The 22,736-nt window shown below is 45.1% G+C and overlaps 1 protein-coding gene across 4 annotated transcripts in view; it reads right to left on the reverse strand.

The window, feature by feature from the left end:
- Nucleotides 1-908: 908 nt before the first annotated feature.
- LOC137368889 (leukemia inhibitory factor receptor-like) overlaps nucleotides 909-22,736 on the reverse strand; it is a 292,925-nt gene continuing 271,097 nt past the window's right edge. For all 4 annotated transcript variants that reach the window (XM_068029136.1, XM_068029137.1, XM_068029138.1 and 1 more), the window contains 4 exons: nucleotides 19,591-19,746; nucleotides 18,835-18,928; nucleotides 16,999-17,074; nucleotides 909-9,285 (listed from right to left, as the gene is read on the reverse strand). In XM_068029136.1, coding sequence (XP_067885237.1) covers nucleotides 8,602-9,285; nucleotides 16,999-17,074; nucleotides 18,835-18,928; nucleotides 19,591-19,746 — 1,010 coding nt within the window. In that variant the 3' untranslated portion in view covers nucleotides 909-8,601. The remainder of the gene's footprint in view (nucleotides 9,286-16,998; nucleotides 17,075-18,834; nucleotides 18,929-19,590; nucleotides 19,747-22,736) is intronic.

Raw genomic sequence — 22,736 nt, forward strand, 5'->3', positions numbered from 1 at the left:
TCACCGGTCTGTAATTATCTGGTTTATCCCTGCTACCCTTCTTGAATAATGGCACCACATTGCTTGTCCTCCAGTCCTCTGGTACCTCTCCTGTGACCAGAGAGGATTTGAAAATGTGTCAGAGCCCCTGCAATCTCCTCCCTTGCCTCACATAACAGCCTGGGATACATCTCATCTGGGCCTGGGGATTTAAACACTTTTAAGCCCGCTAAAACAGCTAATACTTCCTCCCTTTCAATGCTAATATGTTCAAGTATATCACAAACCCCCTCCCTGATCTCTACACCTACATTGTCCTTCTCCATAGTGAACACAGACGCAAAGTCATCATTTAAAACCTCACCTATGTCCTCTGGCTCCAAACACAGATTGCCACTTTTGTCCCTAATGGGCTCCACTCTTGCCCTGGTTATGCTCTTGCCCTTAATATACTTATAAAACGCCTTAGATTTTTCCTTTATTATGCCCGCCAGTGTTTTCTCATGTCCCCTCTTCGCTCTCCTAATTACTTTTTTTAGTAGCCCCCTTCGCTTTCAATACTCCTCTAGTGTCCTTGTGCCTGTCTGCACAAGGCATCAGTTATCTGCAGAAGTTAAAGCAATCACTTGTACTGCCATTGAATGGCTGTTTCTTTGGTTAAAATATACGTCAGTTGGCATTACTCAGAAATCAGTCTTCATGTGTTTCTTATCCCGATGAGTCCTCCTCAACCTTCAGTCAAGTGCGTGCCCTTGTCAAAGTGTGGCATGTGGTCATTGAATTACAAAGAACCATCACTGCACGATGTATGACAATACATTACAAAGGACTGTCATTGTGAATAGCTGCACTAGAACATTATTTTTCTTATATGTACTTTACATCTTCAAAAAAAGACTCAATGCAGACAATTGGAGATAGAGTGTTGAACAGATATATTTATATATATATATATATATATTAAAAAATGGCAATAATTGAATCTTTTATACAAAAAGATTCCACAGTAAATGCAAGAATTTCTGACTTTAAGCCTAAATTGTAGTGTAATGTGATTCAGGCAACATGGTCAAATCCCCTGCTGACACTCAGGGTCAGGGCCAACATATGAAGAATGGCTACTGGGTTAAGTATCAGAGGAGTGATCTGTACCCAGGTCTGTAGCTTGACGACCGGAGGAGGAAGAAACGTATTTCCTTTTTGGGCCTTGGCCGAGATTTACAAAGGCCACTGAAGTGTTGCCTTCACACGGCGTTTCTCTCTGACAATCTTGTGCACAACTAGTTCTAGTACACCCTGGGCTAGGCAGAATGCAGTGTAGGCGATTCATTTCACTGACTCCTGCGCATTGCCTTCATACAAGGGTCAGACTGATACTGCATATTTTCATTGCAGATAGACAAGTCAAAGCAGACAAAAAGCGATGGAAATAACTAAAGAACGCAGCCTTCAGATTATGCTGTGCAAACATTAACTGGCAAAGATTAGCAGATGAATTTTAGTTTGTCATTTTAAGAGGACTGACCCATTTTAGAATGGTCACCACTCCTATTGCAATAAAAACAAGAAATGCTGGAAATACTCAGCAGGTCTGGCAGCATCTGTGGAGAGAGCAGAGTTAACATTTCGGGTTAGTGACCCTTCAGCAATGTGAAAGGTTTTAAGCAAGTAAAACGGGGGTGGGGCAAGAGATAACAAAGGAGGTGTAGATAGGACAAGGTCACAGAGAATAACCGACCAAGTGGTCGTGAAGCAAAAGCAAACAATATATTAATGGCGTGTTGAAAGACAAAGCATTAGTACAGATAGTTTTAGAGATACAGCACTGAAACAGGCCCTTCAGCCCACCGAGTCTGTGCCGACCATCAACCACCCATTTATACTAATCCTACACTAATTCTACATTCCTACCACATCCCCATATTTCCCTACCACCTACCTATACTAGGGGCAATTGCTAATGGCCAATGTACCTATCAACCTGCAAGTCTTTGGCATGTGGGAGGAAACCGGAGCACCCGGAGGAAACCCACGCAGACACAGGGAGAACTTGCAAACTCCACACAGGTAGGACCCAGAATTGAACCCGGGTCGCTGGAGCTGTGAGGCTGCGGTGCTAACCACTGCGCCACTGTGTGTTAACAGACTGAAAACAGAAGTACAAACGTGAAAAAAAACAGTGGGTAGGCAAACTGAACAAACTAAGATAAAATAAACACAAAAAAAGCAAAGAAAAAATAACTAAAAGTAAAATGGGGGACCTGTCATGCTCTGAAATTATTGAACTCAATGTTTTGTCCGGCAGGCTGTAGTGTGCCTGATCGGTAAATGAGATGCTGTTCCTCGAGCTTGTGTTGATGCTCACTGCAGCAATCCCAGGACACAGATGTGAGCATGAGAGCAGGGGGGAGTGTTGAAATGGCAAGCAACCGGAAACTCAGTGTTATGCTTTCAGACTGAGCGGAGGTGTTCCGCAAAGCGGTCACCCAGTCTGCGCTTGGTCTCCCCAATGTAGAGGAGACCACAATGTGAGCAGCAAATATAGTATACTACACTGAAAGTAGTACAAGCAAATCGCTGCTTCACCTGAAAGGAGTGTTTGGGGCCTGGGATAGTGAGGAGAGAGGAGGTAAATGGGCAGGTATTACACCTGCAATTGCAGGGGAAGGTGCCGTGGGAAGGGGACGAGGTGGTGGGAGTAATGGAGGAGTGGACCAGGGTGTCGCGAAGGGAACGATCCCTTCGGAATGCTGACAGGGGGAGGGGAAGATGCGTTTGGTCGAGCATCATGCTGGAGGTGGCGGAAATGGCAGAGGATGATGGGGTGGAAAGTGAGGATAAGGGGAACCCTGTCGCAGTTCTGGGAGGGAGGGGAAGGGGTGAGGGTAGAGGTGCGGGAAATGGGCCGGACACAGTTGAGGGTTCTGCCAACCACAATGGGGGGAAATCCTCGGTTGAGGAAAAATGAAAAAATATCAGAAGCACTGTCATGGAAGTTAGCATCATCAGAGCAGATGCATCGGTGACGGAGAAACTGGGAGAAAGGAATGGAGTCCTTGCAGGAGGTAGGGTGTAAAGAAGTACAGTCGCGGTAGCTGTGGGAGTCAGTGGGCTTATAATGGATATTAGTAGACATCCTATCCCCAGAGATGGAGACAGAGAGATCGAGGAAGGGAAGTGTCGGAGATGGACCATGTGAAGGTGAGAGAAGGGTGAAAATTAGAAGCAAAGTTGATAAAGTTTTCCAGTTTGGGGTGGGAGCAGGAAATGACACCATTACAGTCATCAATGTACCAGAAAAAGAGTTGGGGGAGGGGGCATGAGTAGGACTGGAACAAGCAATGCTCGGCATATCCCACAAAAAGACAGGCATAACTAAGACCCATGCAGGTACCCACAGCAACACCTTTCACTTGAAGAAAGTGAGTGGAGTTGAAGGAGAAGTTGTTCAATGTGAGAACAAGTTCAGCCAGGCGGAGGTGGTTATGGTGGATGGGGACTGGTTGGGCCTCTGTTCAAGGAAGAAGCAGAAAGCCCTCAAACCATCCTGGTGGGGGATGGAGGTGTAGAGAGATTGGACGCCCATAGTGAAGAGGAGGCGGTTAGGGCCGGGAAACTGGAAATTGTCAAAATGACATAGGGCGTCAGAAGAGACACGGATGTAGGTGGGAAGAGACTGGACTAGCGGAGAAAAGATAGAGTGAAGATACGAAGAAATAAGTTCAGTGGGGCAGGAGCAGGCTGAAATGATGGGTCTGCCGGGACAGTCCCGTTTGTGGGTTTTGGGAAGGAGGTAGAAGCAGGCTGTCCGGGGTTGTGGGACTGTGAGGTTGGAAGCTGTAGAGGGAAGATCTCCAGAGGAGATGAGGTCAGTGACAGTCCTGTGGACAGTCGCTTGATGTTCAGTGGTGAGGTCATGGTCCGGGGGAAATAGGACGACGTGTCTGAAAGTTGGCGCTGAGCCTCTACAAGGTAGAGGTCGGTACGCCATGCAACAGCACCACCCTTGTCTGCAGGTTTGATGACGGTGTTGGGGTTCGACCTGAGGGAATGGAATGCCTCAAGTTCAGAGGGGAACAGGTTAGAGTGAGTGAGGGAGGCAGAGAAATTAAGATGACCAACGTCTCACCGACAGTTTTCAACGAAAAGATCAAGAGCAGGTCCAGAGGCCTATTGCAATAGTGGATAAGTGCTTAGCCTTGAATATTCTCTCAGCAGTCCCAGATCAACACCAGAGTTTTCCTGTATATCCCTGCATTTCTTTGTCTTATAAATCAATCACTTTTCTCTTTCAAATATATGCTTATAGATGATGTTCTCCCTGTAGAATACTGGAAGTGCTGTCAATATTGGGAGTATTGTGCTCGGATTCCAGATATAAAAAAAGTATTTACCCATTTTGCACATCCAGCTGAAAGGTTGGGCAGCATCACACTTCTAAGTGTTTGAAGCAGCTATATAGTTTTTTAAAAGCCAATTTTATGTTGCTTTTTCCTGATGCGGAGCAAGAAATTTATAAGTATTTTCCGATCTTCAAACAGCAAATAAACTGATTGGCTTTAGGATGAGATATTGTCACTTTAAAGGGACAGCCCACCTTAAACACAGCTCGGTCTCAGCAGCACAATTGTGCATTATGTGGTCTCACAATATCACTGCCATCGCGTGGCTATCAGTAACACAATGAAACCAATACAGCAAACTTTGATAGCACAACAAACTACAATCCAGAGTGGTCTGGGGTCCCAAACTCAGGCTTGCCTTTGGTGAATATGGGAAAGAACTTACAGCACAGAAACAGACACTCGGCCCAACTGGTCTATGCCAGAGTTTATGCTCTACACAAGTCTCCTCCCACCCCTTCTGTTCCTTTCTCCTTCATACACGTACCTAGTTTCCCCTTAAATGCATCTGTGAATGCAAAATGGAGACTGAAAATTAAAGCCTGGCTCGGGTATAAAATTAAAACCCGACCCAGCCACAGCCAACCCGAACCCGACCCGAGCCCTTTGAATTTCTTTTCACGTCAACCCGAATAACGTTCATCCGTTCCGGCAGCAGGCTCTTCCTGCAGCTGCAGTTGTGGGGAATCATGTGTAAGCCTGATCCTGTGACTTCCCGGAGGCAGCACTGTCCAGCCCAACCCGATCCCGAATGCTGGACTTGAAATGTAGACCCGACCCGAACCCGACACGTCGTCGGGTCTGGGTCGGGTAGCCAGGCATTACCGAGAATTGCATGTTGCAGCTCTTACAAGGTTGCAACAAGCAGGAATGCAGAGCATGGAATATTCTAGCAGGGAAAGAGGATGGAGAGAGTTAATGGGAAGAAAGACTCTTTACACAAAACAAAATAGCTTACACAACAAAGCAACACTTGGGCAAACAAGACAGCTGACAACCCTGCTCTTAACTGACTGTCATATCTCTCCAATTAGTATTGCATCAAATCTGGGGGGGGGGGGGGGGGGGGGGGGGGGTGACAGTAAGCACAGTAAGGAGAACAGGTTCCTGTACTGTACACGGTCTTGAAGGGAGTATTGTAACCTTAGGAGGATGGGTTCCTCTGCTATATGGAACCTAGGGGATGGTGGATTTTCTGTGTTGCACAGGTGGCTGAAAGAGGGGAGGGAGTGTCTCTATACAGTACATGGCCTGAAAGGTGGGTTTGCAGGGCGAGAGAGGGAGGGTTTTTACACAAATTATTCAGGATCAGTTTCTTGTCCATACTTCTCTGAGATTACATTCCATCAACTTAATTATTAAAATTCTGATTTACTCGTGACACAATTATAACAGCATGCATACCTGCACACTCCAATAAAATAAACTGTAGCCTAATAATTACTGTCAGTGATGCGAGCATATGACATTCCTTTACAATAAATGGGTTAACACATGTATAACAAAAGAGCAAGATACAAGCCTGTTCACTGACAGGAATGTTAAGACTTCGAAACTTTTGAGGACAATGAACTTCACTTGTGTTGGAGCTACTATCAAGAATATTTACATTGAAATGGCTCGGTCCTTCTCTCTCCATTCTGAGAGTAATATGTATATCTGTGTGGATGATGTATGCGTACACAGATGAATGTGTGTGTGCAAGCAGACGTATCTGTGCTCGTGTGAAGCAAGTGTTGGCATGTTTCCCATCAGAGATCTGTACTCTGTTGTGTGTTTTTGTAATACTTGGTACCAGTTTCTACAGATGAAAAGTTATTGTATCGGTACTCCAGCTGTCTGATATTAAACAGCAGACAGGTGAGGAAACATTGCCCTGGTCTTGCAGCTCAATTGCCATCCTTACTGCTTGCAATGGAAGCTGCGAAGGTGGCGGGGTGCCTCTTTTCCTGGTCGGCGCAGACACGATGGGTCAAGTGGCCTCTTTCTGTGCCATAAACTTTCTATGATTCCATGATTCTATGATTCTATGTCTTTACAGTGCGGCAGTGGGCTAATAGCTCTCTCCACATCCAGCACAGGAGTAACAGGAGGGGCCCACGCTCATGGCAAGCTGCCAACTCTGACTGTGGATGAGCGGATTGCTGGCAGTGGAGTTGCCCTCATTATCCTGTGACTAGAGAGCAGCTACACTGCTGGAGGTACAGGAACTGCATTCTTCCTCTGCCTCTCCTCCCCGCCCAGCTGGAGAAAAGGGTAAATACATTGCAGGTTGTTTGTCATTTGAGTAATATAATATATATGTATGCCAGCAATTACTGTGTACCAGGCTAGTTGAATGAACAAACAGACAATCAAATACATTTCTTAAAGCAAGTTCCAAACTGACTTAATAAACAGAGACCCTGTGTTTAGATCACAGGAGGAATAACCCCATTCTCGATAACCACTCGTGTTTTACAGAATGTGCTGCAGAATGCTGAATGTCTCCTTGGCGTGGCATTCCCAGTGGCTCCCCACACAGTGTTACTAGAATCGCACTACTTCCAAGCCAACATGTTTACACAAGTATTTACATCAGCTGGGGTTCCGCACTCGACAATTGAGTTCTTCCAGTTTGTTTTCTCCCTTCCCTTTCAAACTATGAACTCTAAGTTCCCCCAGCCCTCAGAAAAAGCAGGTGGTGAAATCTGAGGCTTGAAGCTTTGAGACAGTAGAGCTGAATGAATAGTTCTGTACAACATCACAGATTTTCAGATCACAGCCTGACCTCGGACTGTGAACACAAGCCACAATTCACCCCCTGGCCTGTTTATGGTTGTGCATCATAACCAGAGAAATTTAAACAGAGCCAAACAAACAATCCTCGCAACCAGCTCATGCTAAGTTTTACCGAAGTAACAGTCACAACACTTCAAAGCAATTCATTGTAAGTGAAGCATTTGATTTTGATAAAGCACAATGCAGGTAGAATTAACGTAATTGCATCGTCCGATATTCCGGCTCATTCAGCAGGATGTTCATGTTGTGTTCAAGTTTGTGCACATTCAGTACAAGAGCATGTGCTGCAAACAACCGCAAAACAGAACGTTTATAAAGAAATGGCTCTGTCCCTCCCTCCATTTTGAGAGGGTGTGCCTGTGCGGGTTTATCCCCCATGAGGGTTTTATTTAAATAAAACCCACATATGTGCCCAGAGCATTGGGCTTCATTTGATCACCCTCTTACTGCAGTGGGCTGGGCTGTCTGGTAAAGGAGGGCCATGGGGTTCAGCTGCCTGGGGAAGGAGAGGCATGGAGTTCAGCAGCCTGGGGTTCAGCAGCCTAGGGAAGGAAATCTGTGAGGTAGTGAACACAGGGAACTCAGGTGAATTTTTTTCCCAACTTCCCATTGATCAACACACCAAATCAATTTGGAGCAAAAAAAAACAATATTTAAGGCAGACCTGTTGTAAAAGATCCACAAGGTGACCAGAGCTGTAATGAGACAGAGACCTGTCCTGTCATTTTCGCACAAGTCTGAAATGGGAACAAAAGGGCCACATTTCCAATTGGCCTCATTTCCAACAGACTCCATCCAAAATCATTAATCTTCCGCGGGAGCTGAAACCGGAGTGTATCCGGAGCCTTGAACCAGAATCCCTCAGGAAACCAGCCAAAAGATACTCAGCATCAGGTAGTCGCATTCCAGAAATGGAACTACGTTACATACCTGCATCAATTCTGCCCAAGGCCCATTCAAGTCCTCAATGTCACATTTTATAAAAGATATAATAATGTAACTGCAGCCCGTGCACAAGATGACAGACCAATGTGGGAACAAGGAATAAGCCTTTCAGCCCCTCGAGCTGGTTCTGGCAATAGCATATACAGTGTGTGGCAGCAGCGCTCACACTCCATTCTCCTTAGGGCTGTGACTGCTATGGCTCAGTCAGGTTTACTGTAGCTACAAATTTTCTCCTAATTAGAAACTCATCCTTCCATGTGCTTTCAAGCCGCAGAACTTTGAGAAGAAATTAATATAGTAAAGATAAAACAAGCTGCTTTCCCTTTCTAGGAGTCAGACTCAAGCAGGCTGTCCCACCTGGAGTCACTGTGGTGACCGTGTGTTCTGGGTGGCAGAGGATTCTCACTGAGCAAAAAATTAGACAAAAACTAATGGCAAAGGATTGGACCCAGGTCCATCCACATCCAAACCTACCCTTTCCCCAAGACTCTCTTCAGCTGTTGTTGGAGTTACCAAATGAGTCTGAAGACATTCTGGAATTGAAGAAGGGGAGGGACCACATTTTGCTGCTGGGTTTGAAGTCATGGTCCTCTCCCAACATCTTCTCCGGAATCAGGAAAGCTTGGGAATTGATGGAGGTCGGGCTGCCAACAGATTCAGTCTCAGGTGGTGGTAGATCTCCAGAATCTAGGCTATAGGATTTGCGGTGGGTCTGCGGCTGATAGCCGTTGGCATGATGCGTTAGCTCCTCTACCTCGGTCTTATCTCTGCCTGGCACAGAATTGGTGGCTGCATGGATCTGAGGTTGATAGCCTGACTTGATAATCACCTCCATTACATCCTCCATTGGACTGGCCCCTGGTGCTTCTTGTTGCTGATATCCAGGACCCCGTATACTTGTGTATGTTACTTCACTGGGATATACGGATGGCGAGGCCACTGCCTCAAACGCCGGGTTAGTCTCCCCCGAGGTCTCGGCAGATGTGCGGTGCGGACTGTACGATAGGACACCTTGACCCTGGTTCTCAGTATCAGAGATATCCTCAGGAACAACCTCAAGTTTATTGTCTGTCTCAACTTCCTTCTCACCCTCCACTCGTATCTGTTTCTCTTCCACAACCTGGACCTCATTGGGTGTACAATCCTTCGGTTCCAGAGTTTTGCATGAGTTGACTCCCTAAAAAAGATTGAGAAAATTGAAAAAAAACTGAGGGTTTTCTAGTTTTATATGCTTATATCTGGTCAGCTGATGTCTGAGGTGCTGAAACTCAACCCCATGTAACAATCTTCAAATTGAGCTACAGAGAAAGCTATAGGGCAGAGTTACTCTAGCTCGATATGGAACACGCAGCCTCTCTCCATAGGGGCAAAGCTACTTCCCCGAATCCAAACAGCCCACCTGCTAGATTCCATGAATGCGTAAAAAAAATTCCATCACACACCTGACTTGTACCTTTTAAATGGTGGACAGGCTTTGGAAACTCAGGAGTTGAGTCACTCACCACAGAATTCCAAGTCTCCGACCTGCTCTTGTAGCTATGTATATAGCACATAATTGCGCAAAGATGAGTGGCAGGTCAGATAATATAAAGAGCAGCAGAGAATGACTAAAAGGTTAATCAGGAGAAAGAAATTAGTGTATGAGAGGAAGCTAGCTAGAAATGTAAAAACAGCAAGAATTTCTACAGGTATTTAAAAAAGGAAGAGAGTAACGAAAGTGAATTTTGGTCCTCAAGAGAGTGAGAATGGAGAGTTAATAGTAGATAATAAGGAAATGGCAGATGAAATGAACAAATATTTTGCTTCTGTCTTCGCTATACAGTAATAGCTGTAAATCAGGAGGTGGAAGAAAGAGGGGAACTTGGTGAAATTACAATCACCAGGGAAACGTTACTGAGCAAACTGATGGAGCTGCGGACTGATAAGGCCCCGGGTCCTCATGGGCTTCATCCTAAGGTCTTAAAAGAGATGGCTAATGAGGTAGTATATGCATTGATATTAATTTTTCAAAATTTGCTGGATTCTGGAAAGGTGCCATCAGACTGGAAAGTAGAAAATATAACTCCTCTATTCAAGGGTGCTGGGGGTTGGCAGGGAGACAGAAAACAGGTAACAATAGGCCAGTTAGCTTGACGTCTATCGTGGGGAAGGTGTTCGAATCGATCATTAAGGAGGCTATAACTGGGCACTTGACGTCTATCGTGGGGAAGGTGTTCGAATCGATCATTAAGGAGGCTATAACTGGGCACTTAGAAAAACTCAAGGTAATCGGGAATAGTCAGCATGATATTGTGAAAGGGAAATCATGTTTAACCAATTTATTGGAGTTCTTTGAAGGAATGACACGTGCTGTGGATAAAGGGGAGCCTGTTGATGTACTGTACTTAGATTTCCAGAAGGCATTTGACAAGGTGCCACAGAAAAGGTTATTGTGCAAAGTAGGAGCTCATGGTGTAGGGGGTAACATATTAGCATGGATAGAACACAAGAGGTAGGAGCAGGAGTAGGCCATTCAGCCCCTCGAGCCTACCCCGCCATACAATAAGATCGTGGCTAAACTGTCCCAGGCCTCAACTCCTCTTTTGGGCCTGCTCTGCATAACCTTCAACTCCCCGAGATTTCAAAAATCTATCTACCTCCTTAGAGTCATGGAGTCATAGAGAGATACAGCACTAAAACACGCCCTTCGGCCCAGCGAGTCTGTGCCAACCAACAACCACCCATTTATACTAATCCTACATTAATCCCATACTCCCTACCACATTCCCACCATTTTCATACCACCTACCTACACTAGGGGCAATTTACAATGGCCAATTTACCTATCAACCCGCAAGTCTTTGGCTGTGGGAGGAAACCGGAGCACCCGGCAGAAACCCACACGGTCACAGGGAGAACGTGCAAACTCCGCACAGGCAGTACCCAGACCGAAGCTGGGTCGCTGGAGCTGTGAGGCTGCGGTGCTAACCACTGCGCCGCTCCTTCTTAAATACAATTAGTGACCCAGCCTCCACAACTCTCTGAGGCAGAGAATTTCAGAGATTTGCCACCCTCAGAGAAGAAATTCCTTTACATCTCAGTGTGCAACCTTATTCTGTAATTATGTCCCCTAGTTCGAGATTCCTCCACTAGTGGAAACATATTCTCAACATCTACCCTGTCACGCCCCCTTAAAATCTTATATGTTTCAATAAGATCACCTCTCATTCTTCTCAACTCCAATGAAGAAAGGCCTAAACTGTTTAGCCGTTCTTGAGAAGACCACCCCTTCATCCCAGGAATCAGCCTAGTGAACCTTTTCTGAACTGCCTCCAATGCCAGTATATCCTTCCTTAAATACAGGGACCAAAACTGTACACAGTACTCCAGGTGTGGCCTCACCAACACTCTGTACAGTTGTAATAAGATTTCCCTATTTTTAAACTCTAATCCCCTGGCAATAAAGGCCAAAATTCCATTTGCCTTCCTAATTATCTGTTGCACCTGTATGCTGACATTTTTGTGTTTCATGTAAAAGAACACCCAGATCCCTCTGTATTGCAGTAGTTTGTAGTCTTTTTCCATCTAAATAATAATCTGCCTTTTTATTCTTCCCATCAAAGTGGATGACCTCACACTTTCCCACATTGAACTCCGTCTGCCAAGTTTTTGCCCACTCACTAGATTCTTTGTGTCCTCATCACAACATGCCTTCCCACCTATTTCTGTATCATCAGCAAATTTGGATACTCTACACTCTGTCCCTTCCTCCAAGTCATTAATATAAATAGTTGAGGCCCTAGGACCGATCCTTGTGGCAACCTACTAGCTACAGCTTTCCAACCTGATAAAGACCCATTGATGCCGACTCTCTGCCTTCTGTGTGTTAGCCAATCCTCAATCCATGCCGACACATTACCCCCAATACCTTGAGCTCCTATTTTATGCAATAACCTTTTACGTGGCACCTTATCGAACGCTTTCTGAAAATCCAAATACACATCATCTACCGGTTCCCCTTTATCCACTCTGTTTCTTATATCGTCAAAGAACTGTAACAAACTTGTCAAACATGATTTCCTTTTCAGAAAACCATGTTGACTCTGTTTGATTGCATTATGTTTTTCTAAATGTCCTGCTATTTCTTCCTTGATAATGGACTCTAGCATTTTCCCAATGACAGATGTTAAGCTGACTGGTCTATAGTTTCCTACTTTCTGTCTCCCTCCTTTCTTGAATAGGGACATCACAATAGCGGTTTTCCAATCCACTGGTACCCTACCGGAGTCCGGTGAGCCTCTACTATCTCTGTAGCCACTTCTTTTAAAACCCTTGGATGCAGGCCATCAGGTCCTGGCGACTTGTCTGTCTTTAGTCCCATCAGTTTGTCCAGCACCTTTTCCCTCGTGATGGAGATTGTTACAAGTTCTTCCCTCCCATTTACACCTTGCTCATCTATTACTGTTGGTTGTTTCTAGTGCCCTCCACTGTGAAGACTGATGCAAAATATTGGTTTAAATTATCTGCTATTTCCCTGTTCCCTGTTATTAATTCCCCAGTCTCATCCTCTAAGGATCCCACACTTACTTTAGCTACTCTCTTCCTTTTTATATACCCATAGAAGCTCTTAATGTTTGTTTTTATATTTCTTGCCAATTTACTGTCAATCAATTTTCTCCCTCTTCATTAGTTTTTTAGTCATCCGCTGCTGGTTTCTAAAAAGTTCCAAATCCTCTGGCCTACCACTAGCTTTCGCCGCTTTATACGCCTTTGTTTTTAGAGTCATAGTCGTACAGCATAGAAACAGGCCCTTTGGCCTACCACGTCCTTGCCGACCATAATGCCTATCTATACTAATCCCACCTGCCTGCATTAATTCCATATCCCTCTATGCCTTGCTCATTCAAGTACCTGTCCAGATGCCTCTTAACTGTCACTACTGTTCCTGCCTCCACCACCTCCTCAGGCAGCTCATTCCAGATACCCACTATTCTTTTTGTGACAAATTTACCCGTGATCCCCTTTAAACCTCCTCCCTCTCACCTTAAATCTATGCCCTCTAGCTTTAGTCACCACTGCGGCACAGTGGTTAGCACTGCAGCCTCACAGCTCCAGCGACCCGGGTTCAATTCTGGGTACTGCCCGTGTGGGGTTTGCAAGTTCTCCCTGTGTCTGCGTGGGTTTCCTCCGGGTGCTCCGGTTTCCTCCCACAAGCCAAAAGACTTGCAGGTTGGTAGGTAAATTGGCCATTATAAATTGCCCCTAGTATAGGTAGGTGGTAGGGAAATATAGGGACAAGTGGGGATGTGGTAGGAATATGGGATTAGTGTAGGATTAGTATAAATGGGTGGTTGATGGTCAGCACAGACTCGGTGGGCCGAAGGGCCTGTTTCAGTGCTGTATCTCTAAACATAAACACTACCACGGGAAACAGACTCTGACTATCTACCCTATCTATGCCTCTCATAATTTTATATACCTCTAACATGTCCCCTCTCAGCCTCCTTCGCTCCAGGGAAAACAGACCAAGCCTATCCAATCTCTCTTTCTAACTCAAGCCCTCCAAACCAGGCAACATCCTTGTGAATCTTTTCTGCACCCTCTCTAGCTTAATCACATCTTTCCTGTAGTGCGGCAACCAGAGCTGCACACAGTACTCCAAATGCGGCCTAACCAATGTCATGTACAACTGTAACATGATGTCCCAACTCTTGTATTCAGTGCCTCGGCCGATGAAGGCAAGCATGCCATACGCCTTCTTCACCGCCCTGTCTACCTGTGTTGCCACTTTCAGGGAACTATGTACTTGCACCCCAAGGTCTCTCTGCTCAACAACACCCAGGGCCCTGCCATTCACTCTATATGTCCTGCCCTGGTTTAACTTCCCAAAATGCATCACTTCACACTTGTCTGCGTTAAATTCCATTTGCCAATCCCTTGCCCACTTTTCCAGTTGATCTATATCCTATTGTAACCTTAGACAACCTTCTTCACTATCCACTATACCACCAATTTTGGTGTCATCTGCAAACTTACTAATCATGCTCATCACATTCACGTCCAAGTCATTAATATATATGACAAACAACAGACGACCCAGCACTGATCCCTGCAGCACACCACTGGTCACCGACCTCCAATTTGAAAAACAACCCTCCACTACCACCCTCTGCCTCCTGTCACTAAGCCAATTTTGTATCCAATTTGCTAGCTCACCGTGGATCCCATGTGTTCGAACCTTCTGGACCAGCCTACCATGCGGGACCTTGTCAAAGGCCTTGCTGAAGTCCATGTCAACAACATCCATCGTCCTGCCCTCGTCAATCCTCTTGGTCACCTCCTCGAAAAACTCAATCAAATTTGTGAGACATGATTTCCCATGCACAAAGCCATGCTGACAAACCCTAATCAGACCATGCCTTTCCAGATGCATATAAACCCTGTCTCTCAGAATCCCTTCCAATAACTTTCCCGGCAATGATGTAAGGCTCACCGGCCTGTAGTTCCCTGGCTTATCCCTGCTGCCCTTCTTAAATAAAGGCACAACATTAGCTATCCTCCAGTATTCCGGTACCTCACCTGTGGCTAACGATGATACAAAAATCTCTGCCAGGGCCCCAGCAATCTCCTCCCTTGCCACCCAGAGCATCCTCGGATACACCTGGTCAGGCCCTGGAGATTTATCCACCTAAATGCACTTCAAGACCTCCAACACTTCCTCCTTTGTAATGTTGATATGCTCCAGGATATCGGTGTTCCCTCCCTTGAACTCACTTGCTTCCATGACCTTCTCCATGGTAAATACGGACGAAAAATATTCATTTAAGACCTCACCCATTTCCCGTGGTTCCACACATAGATTGCCACACTGATCCTTAAGGGGACCTACTCTCTCCCTAGCTACCCTTTTACTCTTAATATACCAATAGAATCTTTTAGGATTCTCCTTTATCTTATCTGCCAGGGAAATCTCATGGCCTTTTTTCGCCCTCTTAATTTCCGTCTTAAGCGTACTCCTACATCCCCTATACTCCTCGAGGGACTCGTTGGATCCCAGCTGCCTATACCTGACATATGCCTCCTCCTTTGTCCTGACCAGACCCTCAATATCCCTCGTCAACCAAGGTTCCCTAAACTTGCCAGCCTTGCCCTTCCATCTAACAGGAACATGCCGGCCCTGAACTCTTCCTATCTCACTTTTAAAAGCCTCCCACTTGCCAGACGTCCCTTTACCTGTAACAGCCTCTCCCATTCAACCTTTGAGAGTTCCTGTCTGATGCCATCGAAATTAGCCTTCCCCCAATTTAAGACTTCAACCTGAGGACCAGTCCTTTCCTTTTCCATAACTATCTTGAAGCTAATAGAGTTGTAGTCACTGGTCCCAAAGTGCTCCCGCACTGACACATCAACACGCTGCCCATCCTCATTTCCTAATTTTTGATTTGATACTCTCCTTAACTTCCTTTGTTATCTACGGGTGATTCATCGTTCTCTTCGAGTCCTTCCTGCTGACTGGAATAAATGTTGGCTGAGTGTTATGAAATATCTGCTTAAAAGTCTGCCACTGCTCATCTACTGACTCCCCCTGTAATCTATCTTCCCAGCCCGCTATAGACAATTCTTTCATCATACCTCTGTAATTGCCCTTGTTTAAGTTGAAGACAGTGGTTGGCTGACTGGCAGAAAACAAAGAGTTTCTGATTGGCAGGATGCGGCGTGTGGAGTCCTGCAGGGGTCTTTGCTGGGGCCTCAACTTTTTACAATTTACATCAATGGCTTAGATGAGGGGAACGATGGCATGGTAGCTATATTTGCAGATGACGCAAAGATAGGTAGGAAATTATGTTGTGAAGAGGACATAAGGAGGTTGCAGACCTATATAAATAGGTTGTGATTAGAGTATAATGTGGGAAAATGTGAAGGAAGAATTAAAAAAGCAGAGTATTACGTTAACGGAGAACGACTACAGAATTCCAAGGTGCAGAGGGAGGTGTTCTAGTGCATGAGTCACAAAAGGTTAGTATACAGGTACAGAAAGTCATAGAGAAGGCTAATGAAACGCTCTCCCTTATTACGAGAGGAATTGAAAATAGAAGTAAGGATGCGATGCTTCAGTTATAAAGGGCATTGGTGAGACCACATCTCGAACACTGTGTGCAGTTTTATTTAAGGAAGGAAGTGAGTGCATTGGAGGCGGTTCAGAGCAGGTTTTCTAGATTCATACCTGGAATAAGCGGGTTGTCTTATGAGGAAAGGTTGGGCATACTGGGCTTGTTTTCACTGGACTTTAGAAGAATTAGATGAGACTTGATTGAAGTATATAAGATCCTGAACAGTCTTGACAAGGTGGATTATGTGGAAAGGATGTTTCCTTTTGTGGGTGAGTCCAGAACGAGGGGCCACAGGTTTGAAATTAGGGGTCACCCTCTTAGGACAGAGACGAGGAGAAATTTTTTGTCTGAGGCTTGTGTGGCTTTGGAACACTCTGCCTCAGAAGGTGGTGGAGGCGGGGTCATTGAACATTTTTAAGGTGGAGGTAGATTGATTCCCTTGCCTAACAAGAATCTAAGGTTATCGGGGTTAGATGGGAGTATGGAATTCGAGACACAAACAGATCAGCCATGATCTTAATGAATGGCAGAGCAGGCTCGAGGGGCCGAATGACCTACTTCTGCTCCTAGTTTGTATGTATGTTAATTTACAGTTTGCTCCTATCAATTTCTCCAAAGTTACTGAAGTTTAAAGTTACACAAGGACTTTATAAACACCCTGTATGTACCCACATATAACACGTATACACATGCTCATACACCCCCTCCATATTCACACATATTTACAGATATAAACATGACTATATTTACACAAATACATACAAAATGTTCCCCTTACCCAGTGTTTAGCTGGAACATACCTGAAGGAAGTTTCCATCCTGAAGAACTTTGCTGTTAGTTGGATCAGGAATATCAGGATAAAATGTCTCTTTGATCCTAGAAAAGATGGGAAGGAGGACAGAGTCAGTATCTCAGTGCTCTTACTGCCATTACTCCCCAGTATTCGCTGCTCCCAGCCGGATCAGGATCATAAGAGCAGGAGTAAGCGATTCAGCCCATCCAGCCTGCCCTGCCATTCAATATGATCATGGCTGATCATCCACTTCAATGCCTTTTTCCCCACACTATCCTCATATCCCTTTATGTCATTGGTATTTAGAAATCTGTCAATCTCTGCTTTAAACATACTCAATGACTGAGCTTCCACAGCCCTCTGGGAGAGAGAATTCCAAAGATTCACAACCCTCCGAGTAAAGAAATTTCTCCTTATCTCAGTCCTTAGTGGCTTCCCCTGGTTCCAGACACCCCAACCAGAGTAAACATCTTACCTGCATCTACCCTGTCTATCCCTTTAAGTATTTTGTAGGTTTCAATGAGATCACCTCTCATTCTTTGAAACTCTAGAGAATACAGGCCCAGTTTCCCCAATCTCTCTTCACAGGACAGTCCCACCATCCCGGGAACAAGTCTGGTGAACCTTCGTTGCACTCCCTCTATGGCAATAATAGCCTTCCTATGGTAAGGGGACCAAAACTGCACACAGTACCCCAGGTGCGGTCTAACTAAGGTTCTATACAATTGATGCAAGACTTCACTACTCCTGTACTCAAATCCTCTTGCGATAAAGGCTAACATATTAGCCTTCCTAATTGCTTGCTGCACCTGCATGTTAGCTTTCAGTGACTTATTGACCAGGACACCCAGGTCCCTTTGTACATCCACACTTTCTAATCTCTTACCATTTAAGAAATACTCCGCACATCTGTTCCGTTTACCAAAGTGGATAACCTCACATTTTTCCACATTATATTCCATCTGCCACTTTCTTGCCCACTCGCTAAGTCCGTCCAAGTCCCCTTAAAGCCGCATTGCATCTTCCTCACAACACACGTTCCCAACTAGTTTTGTGTCATCCCCAAACTTGGAAATATTACATTTGGTCCCCACATCCAAATCATTGATCTGCATTGTGAACAGCTGGGGCCAAGCACTGATCCCTGCGGTACCCCACTAGTCAGAGCCTGCCAACACGAAAATGACCTATTTATTTCTGCTCTGTTTTTGCCTGTTAACCAATCCTTCATCCATGCCAGTATATTACCCCCTATCCCATGTGCTTTCATTTTGCTAACCAACCTCCTGTGGCGGACTTTATCAAAGGAACAGACCAGAGTACTGGGAATCACACCCTCCACTCTCCTATTGCTGGATGCAACACAGCCCCAGTCCAGTGTCTTCACAGACTTTTAAATATATTGTAAAAATCACTGGCTCATTTCATTAGGAGTGTACCCCAACACCATAACAGGGCCCCGTCCCATTCTCAGTCTGATTTCAGCCAGGACACAATCCTGGCTCAGGTACCAGTGATAGTAACTCAGCCACGACAGCAGCTAGGGCATTAATACTGGCCCAGGTACAAGTCTATTGAGAGAAACCTCAGCCAGGGGCTCCAGCAAGGATGGAAAAGAGAACAGATACGGTAAATCAGGCATGGGTGAGGTGCCACCAAGCTTAGAGAAGGGAAAACTGAACGACAGCAGGAGTTCGGGGAGCCCCTGGGAACGAATGTGAGCAGAGATAAAGATGATGCGACGAGTCTTAGATTTTATTGCAGGAAGGCAGGGAGAGCGTTTAATTAAAATGCAATTGCCACTTCACTGTTTAAAAAGGTTGACCGTTGAAAGGGAACTTACCATTCTTGTTTTTGGTAACAGAAGATGCTGAGCATGACTCCCAGCGTTATAACTCCCACCAGTGGTAAAGTAATCCCAAGAATCAGTGCAATGGCTGATTGGGGGAGAAAAACAAACATCAGAAAACTAATATATCAATCACTATAAGAACTTGAGGGAAAGGAACTCTGTCTTAATGTGGAGATTAACAGGTGGGATCAGCGAGAGGAAGTTCATGATACACATCTTACAGTGAGACTGACGGGCTGTGAGAATAGTATATAAAATAACCTGAACGGCCCACCTACTTAATGCTACCTCTGCTCAGCCTATCCTGACTAAAGACTGAATAGCAAAATAACATTTACAAAATCACTAGCACAAATCTTCAATTAAAGTAATAGTATTATATAACACCTATATATCATATCCTCAGGATAACGCTGAGCACTTAACAGCCAGTGAATTTTATTTAGGCAAATTGCAATGAAATTTGAAAGCGGGTTTCTGAAATGCGATAAAACTGCAAATCTTTCTTTCCTTTCAGTGACCCTGGTCATTTTGTTTGTTAACTGAGTGCGTTGGTTGGAGGGAATTGGAATGTTAGAGTGGAACTATTTCTCTTCAAACCCTCGAGTCTCAAAACAATATTCCATAAACATACAATGCCAGATATCCCAGAAAATGAGCACAGACCACATCACATCTGAGAAAACTTCAGATCCCATAATATGGCCCAATAGGGCCTCAGTGTCTGTTCTTCATGGAAGGACTTACAGCTGTTTGGTGTAGTCACTGTGACTGCTCTGCTGGGACTATCCCCTCCTCTTGTGTAGGCGCTCAGTGCCACAATGTACGTCGTTCCGGGTTCAAGGCCCATGATTTTGAATGTCCGTGTGTCTGAACTGTTTATGATCTTTGGCAATGGATTGGCTAAGACAATGGAGAAAGAAGAAAATCAGAAACACTCTCAGATCATAACACAGCACAGAAGGAGGCCATTCAGCCCATTGTGTCAGCTCTTTGAAAGAGCTATCCAATTACTCACACTCTCCCTGGCTTTCTCCATAGCTCTGCAAATTTCTCTTCTTCCAGTATTTATCCAATTTCCTTCTGAAAGTTACCACTAAATCTGCTTCCAGCACTTTCCAGGTCGCGCATTCCAGATTACAACATTACTCGCTGCATAAAAAAAATCTCTCATCACCGCTCCCACCCACTAGTTCTTTGGCCAATCACCTTAAATTTGTGTCATTTGGTTACTGATGCTTCTGCAACTAGAACATTTTTCCCCTATCCATTCCATCAAAACTTTGTGATTTTGAACACCTGCATCGAATCTCCATTCAATCTTGTCTGCTTACCGATATTAAGTTCATTCTTCGCCTTTCCACTTTCTTGACAACCGAGGGAGTAAAGACACTGCCAGGTTAGGCCTTTGTTGCAAGGGGATTGGAGTACAAGATTAAAGAAGCCTTGCTACAATTGTACTGGGCTTTGGTGAGACCACACTTGGAATACTGTGTGCAACTGTGGTCTCCATATTTAAGGAAGGATATACTTCCCTTGGAGATGGTAAGGAGGTGTTCACGAGATTGGTCCCTGGGCTGAGGGGGGTGTCCAATGATGAGAGGCTGAGTGAATTGGGTCTATATTCTCGAGTTCAGAAGAATGAGAGGTGATCTCATTGGAACAGTCAAGGTTATGAAGGAGCCTGACAGGGTCGATACTGAGAGAAAAGCAAAATACTGCAGATGCTGGAAATCTGAAACAAAAAAAAGTGTTGGAAATACTCAGCAGGTCTGGCAACATCTGTAGAGACAGAAGCAAAGTTAATGTTTCAGGTCTGTGACCTTTCATCAGAACTGCCAAAGATTAGAAAATAATTCGGATTTAAGCAAGTGAAGGGGTGGAGGGTGGGGGAGAGAACAAAGGGGAAGGTGTTTGATAGGGCAGGAGAGATTAAATAACAAAGGCAAAGAATGTGTTAACGCTTGTGGTGAAAGACAAAGCATTAGTCCAAAAAGACTGTTAATAGCAGAATAATGAGCAGCTCTGACTACATGAAAAGCAGGCACATGGTTAAAAAACAAAATATTTAAAAAAGGTCCGTCATGCTCTGAAGTTATTGAACTCAATGTTCAGTCTGCAAGGCTATAGTGTGCCTAATCGAAAGATCAGGTGCTGCTCCTCAAGCTTGCGTTGATGTTCACTGGAACAGGCCAAAGACAGAAATGTTGGCATGAGAGCAGAGGGGAATGTTGAAATGGCAAGCAACCGGAAGCTCAGGGTCATACTTTCGGACCGAGCGGAGGTATTCCGCAAAGTGGTCACCCAGTCTGCATTTGGTCTCCCCAATGTGGAGGAAACCACATTGTGAGCAGCGAATACAGTACACTAAATTGAAAGAAGTACAAGTAAATCGGTGCATCACCTGAAAGGAGTGTTTGGGGCCTTGGATAGTGAAGTGAGAGGAGATAAAACGGCAAGTATTACACCTCCTGTGATTGCATGGCAAGTGCCGTGGGAAGGGGCCAAGGTGTCGGGGTAATGGAGGAGTGGACCAGGGTGTCGCGGAGGGAACAATCCCTTCAGAATGCTGACAGGGGAGGGGAGTTTTGTGGTGGCATCACGCTGAACGTGGTGGAAATGGCAGAGGATGATCCTCTGTTTGTGGAACAAAAACAAGAAATGCTGGATTCACTCAGCAGGTCTGGCAGCATCTGTGGAAAGAGAAGCAGAGTTAACGTTTCGGGTCAGTGACCCTTCTTCGGAACTGACAAATATTAGAAAAGTCACAGATTATAAACAAGTGAGGTGGGGGTTGGGCAAGAGATAACAAAGGAGAAGGTGCAGATTGGACCAGGCCACATAGCTGACCAAAAGGTCACGGAGCAAAGGCAAACAATATGTTAATGGTGTGTTGAAAGACAAAGCATTAGTACAGATTAGGTGTGAATATACTGAATATTGAACATCAGCAAGTGCAAACCTGAAGAAAAACAACCTGAAAGAAACAGTGGGTAAGCAAACTGAACAAACTAAGATGAAATGAAATAAATGCAAAAAAAGATTGTAAAAAATGTAAAAAGGAATGCAAAAAAAAAAAGGAAGAAAAAATAACTAAAAATGAAAGTAAAGTGGAGGCTGGTAGGATGGAAAGTGGGGACAAGGGAAACCCTGTCGTGGTACTGGGAGGGAGGGAGGGGAAGGCGTGAGGACAGAAGTGCGGGAAATGGGCCTAACACGGTTGAAGGCCCTGTCAACCACAGTGGGGGGGAAATCATCAGTTAAGGAAAAAGGAAAAAATATCAGAAGCGCCGTTATGGAAGGTTGCATCATCAGAGCAGATGCGTCGGAGACGGAGAAACTGGGAGAATGGAAGGGAGTCCTTACAGGAGGCAGGGTGTGAAGAATAGTCGAGGCAGCTGTGGGAGTCGGTGGGCTTATAATGAATTTTAGTAGACAGCCTATCCCCAGAGATAGAGACAGAGAAGTCGAGGAAGGGAAGTGTCAGAGATGGACTACGTAAAGGTGAGAGAAGGGTGGAAATTGGAAGCAAAGTTGATGAAGTTTTCCAGTTCCGGGTGGGAGCAGGAAACGGCACCGATACGGTCATCAACGTACCCGAAAAAGAGTTCGGGGAGGGGTCAAGAGTAGGACTGGAACAAGGAATGTCCGACATATCCCACAAAAAGACAGGCATAACTAGGACCCATGCGGGTACCAACAGCAACACTTTTTACTTGAAGGAAGTGAGTGGAGTTGAAGGAGAAGTTGTTCAATGTGAGAACAAGTTCAGCCAGTCAGAGGAGGGTGTTGGTGGATGGGGACTGGTTGGGCCTCTGTTCAAGGAAGAAGCGGACAGCCTTCAAACAGTCCTGGTGGGGGATGGAGGTGTAGAGAGACTGGACGTCCATAGT

This window comes from Heterodontus francisci, chromosome 4 (assembly GCF_036365525.1).
Source record: "Heterodontus francisci isolate sHetFra1 chromosome 4, sHetFra1.hap1, whole genome shotgun sequence".
In the NCBI taxonomy this organism is placed as follows: domain Eukaryota; kingdom Metazoa; phylum Chordata; class Chondrichthyes; order Heterodontiformes; family Heterodontidae; genus Heterodontus; species Heterodontus francisci.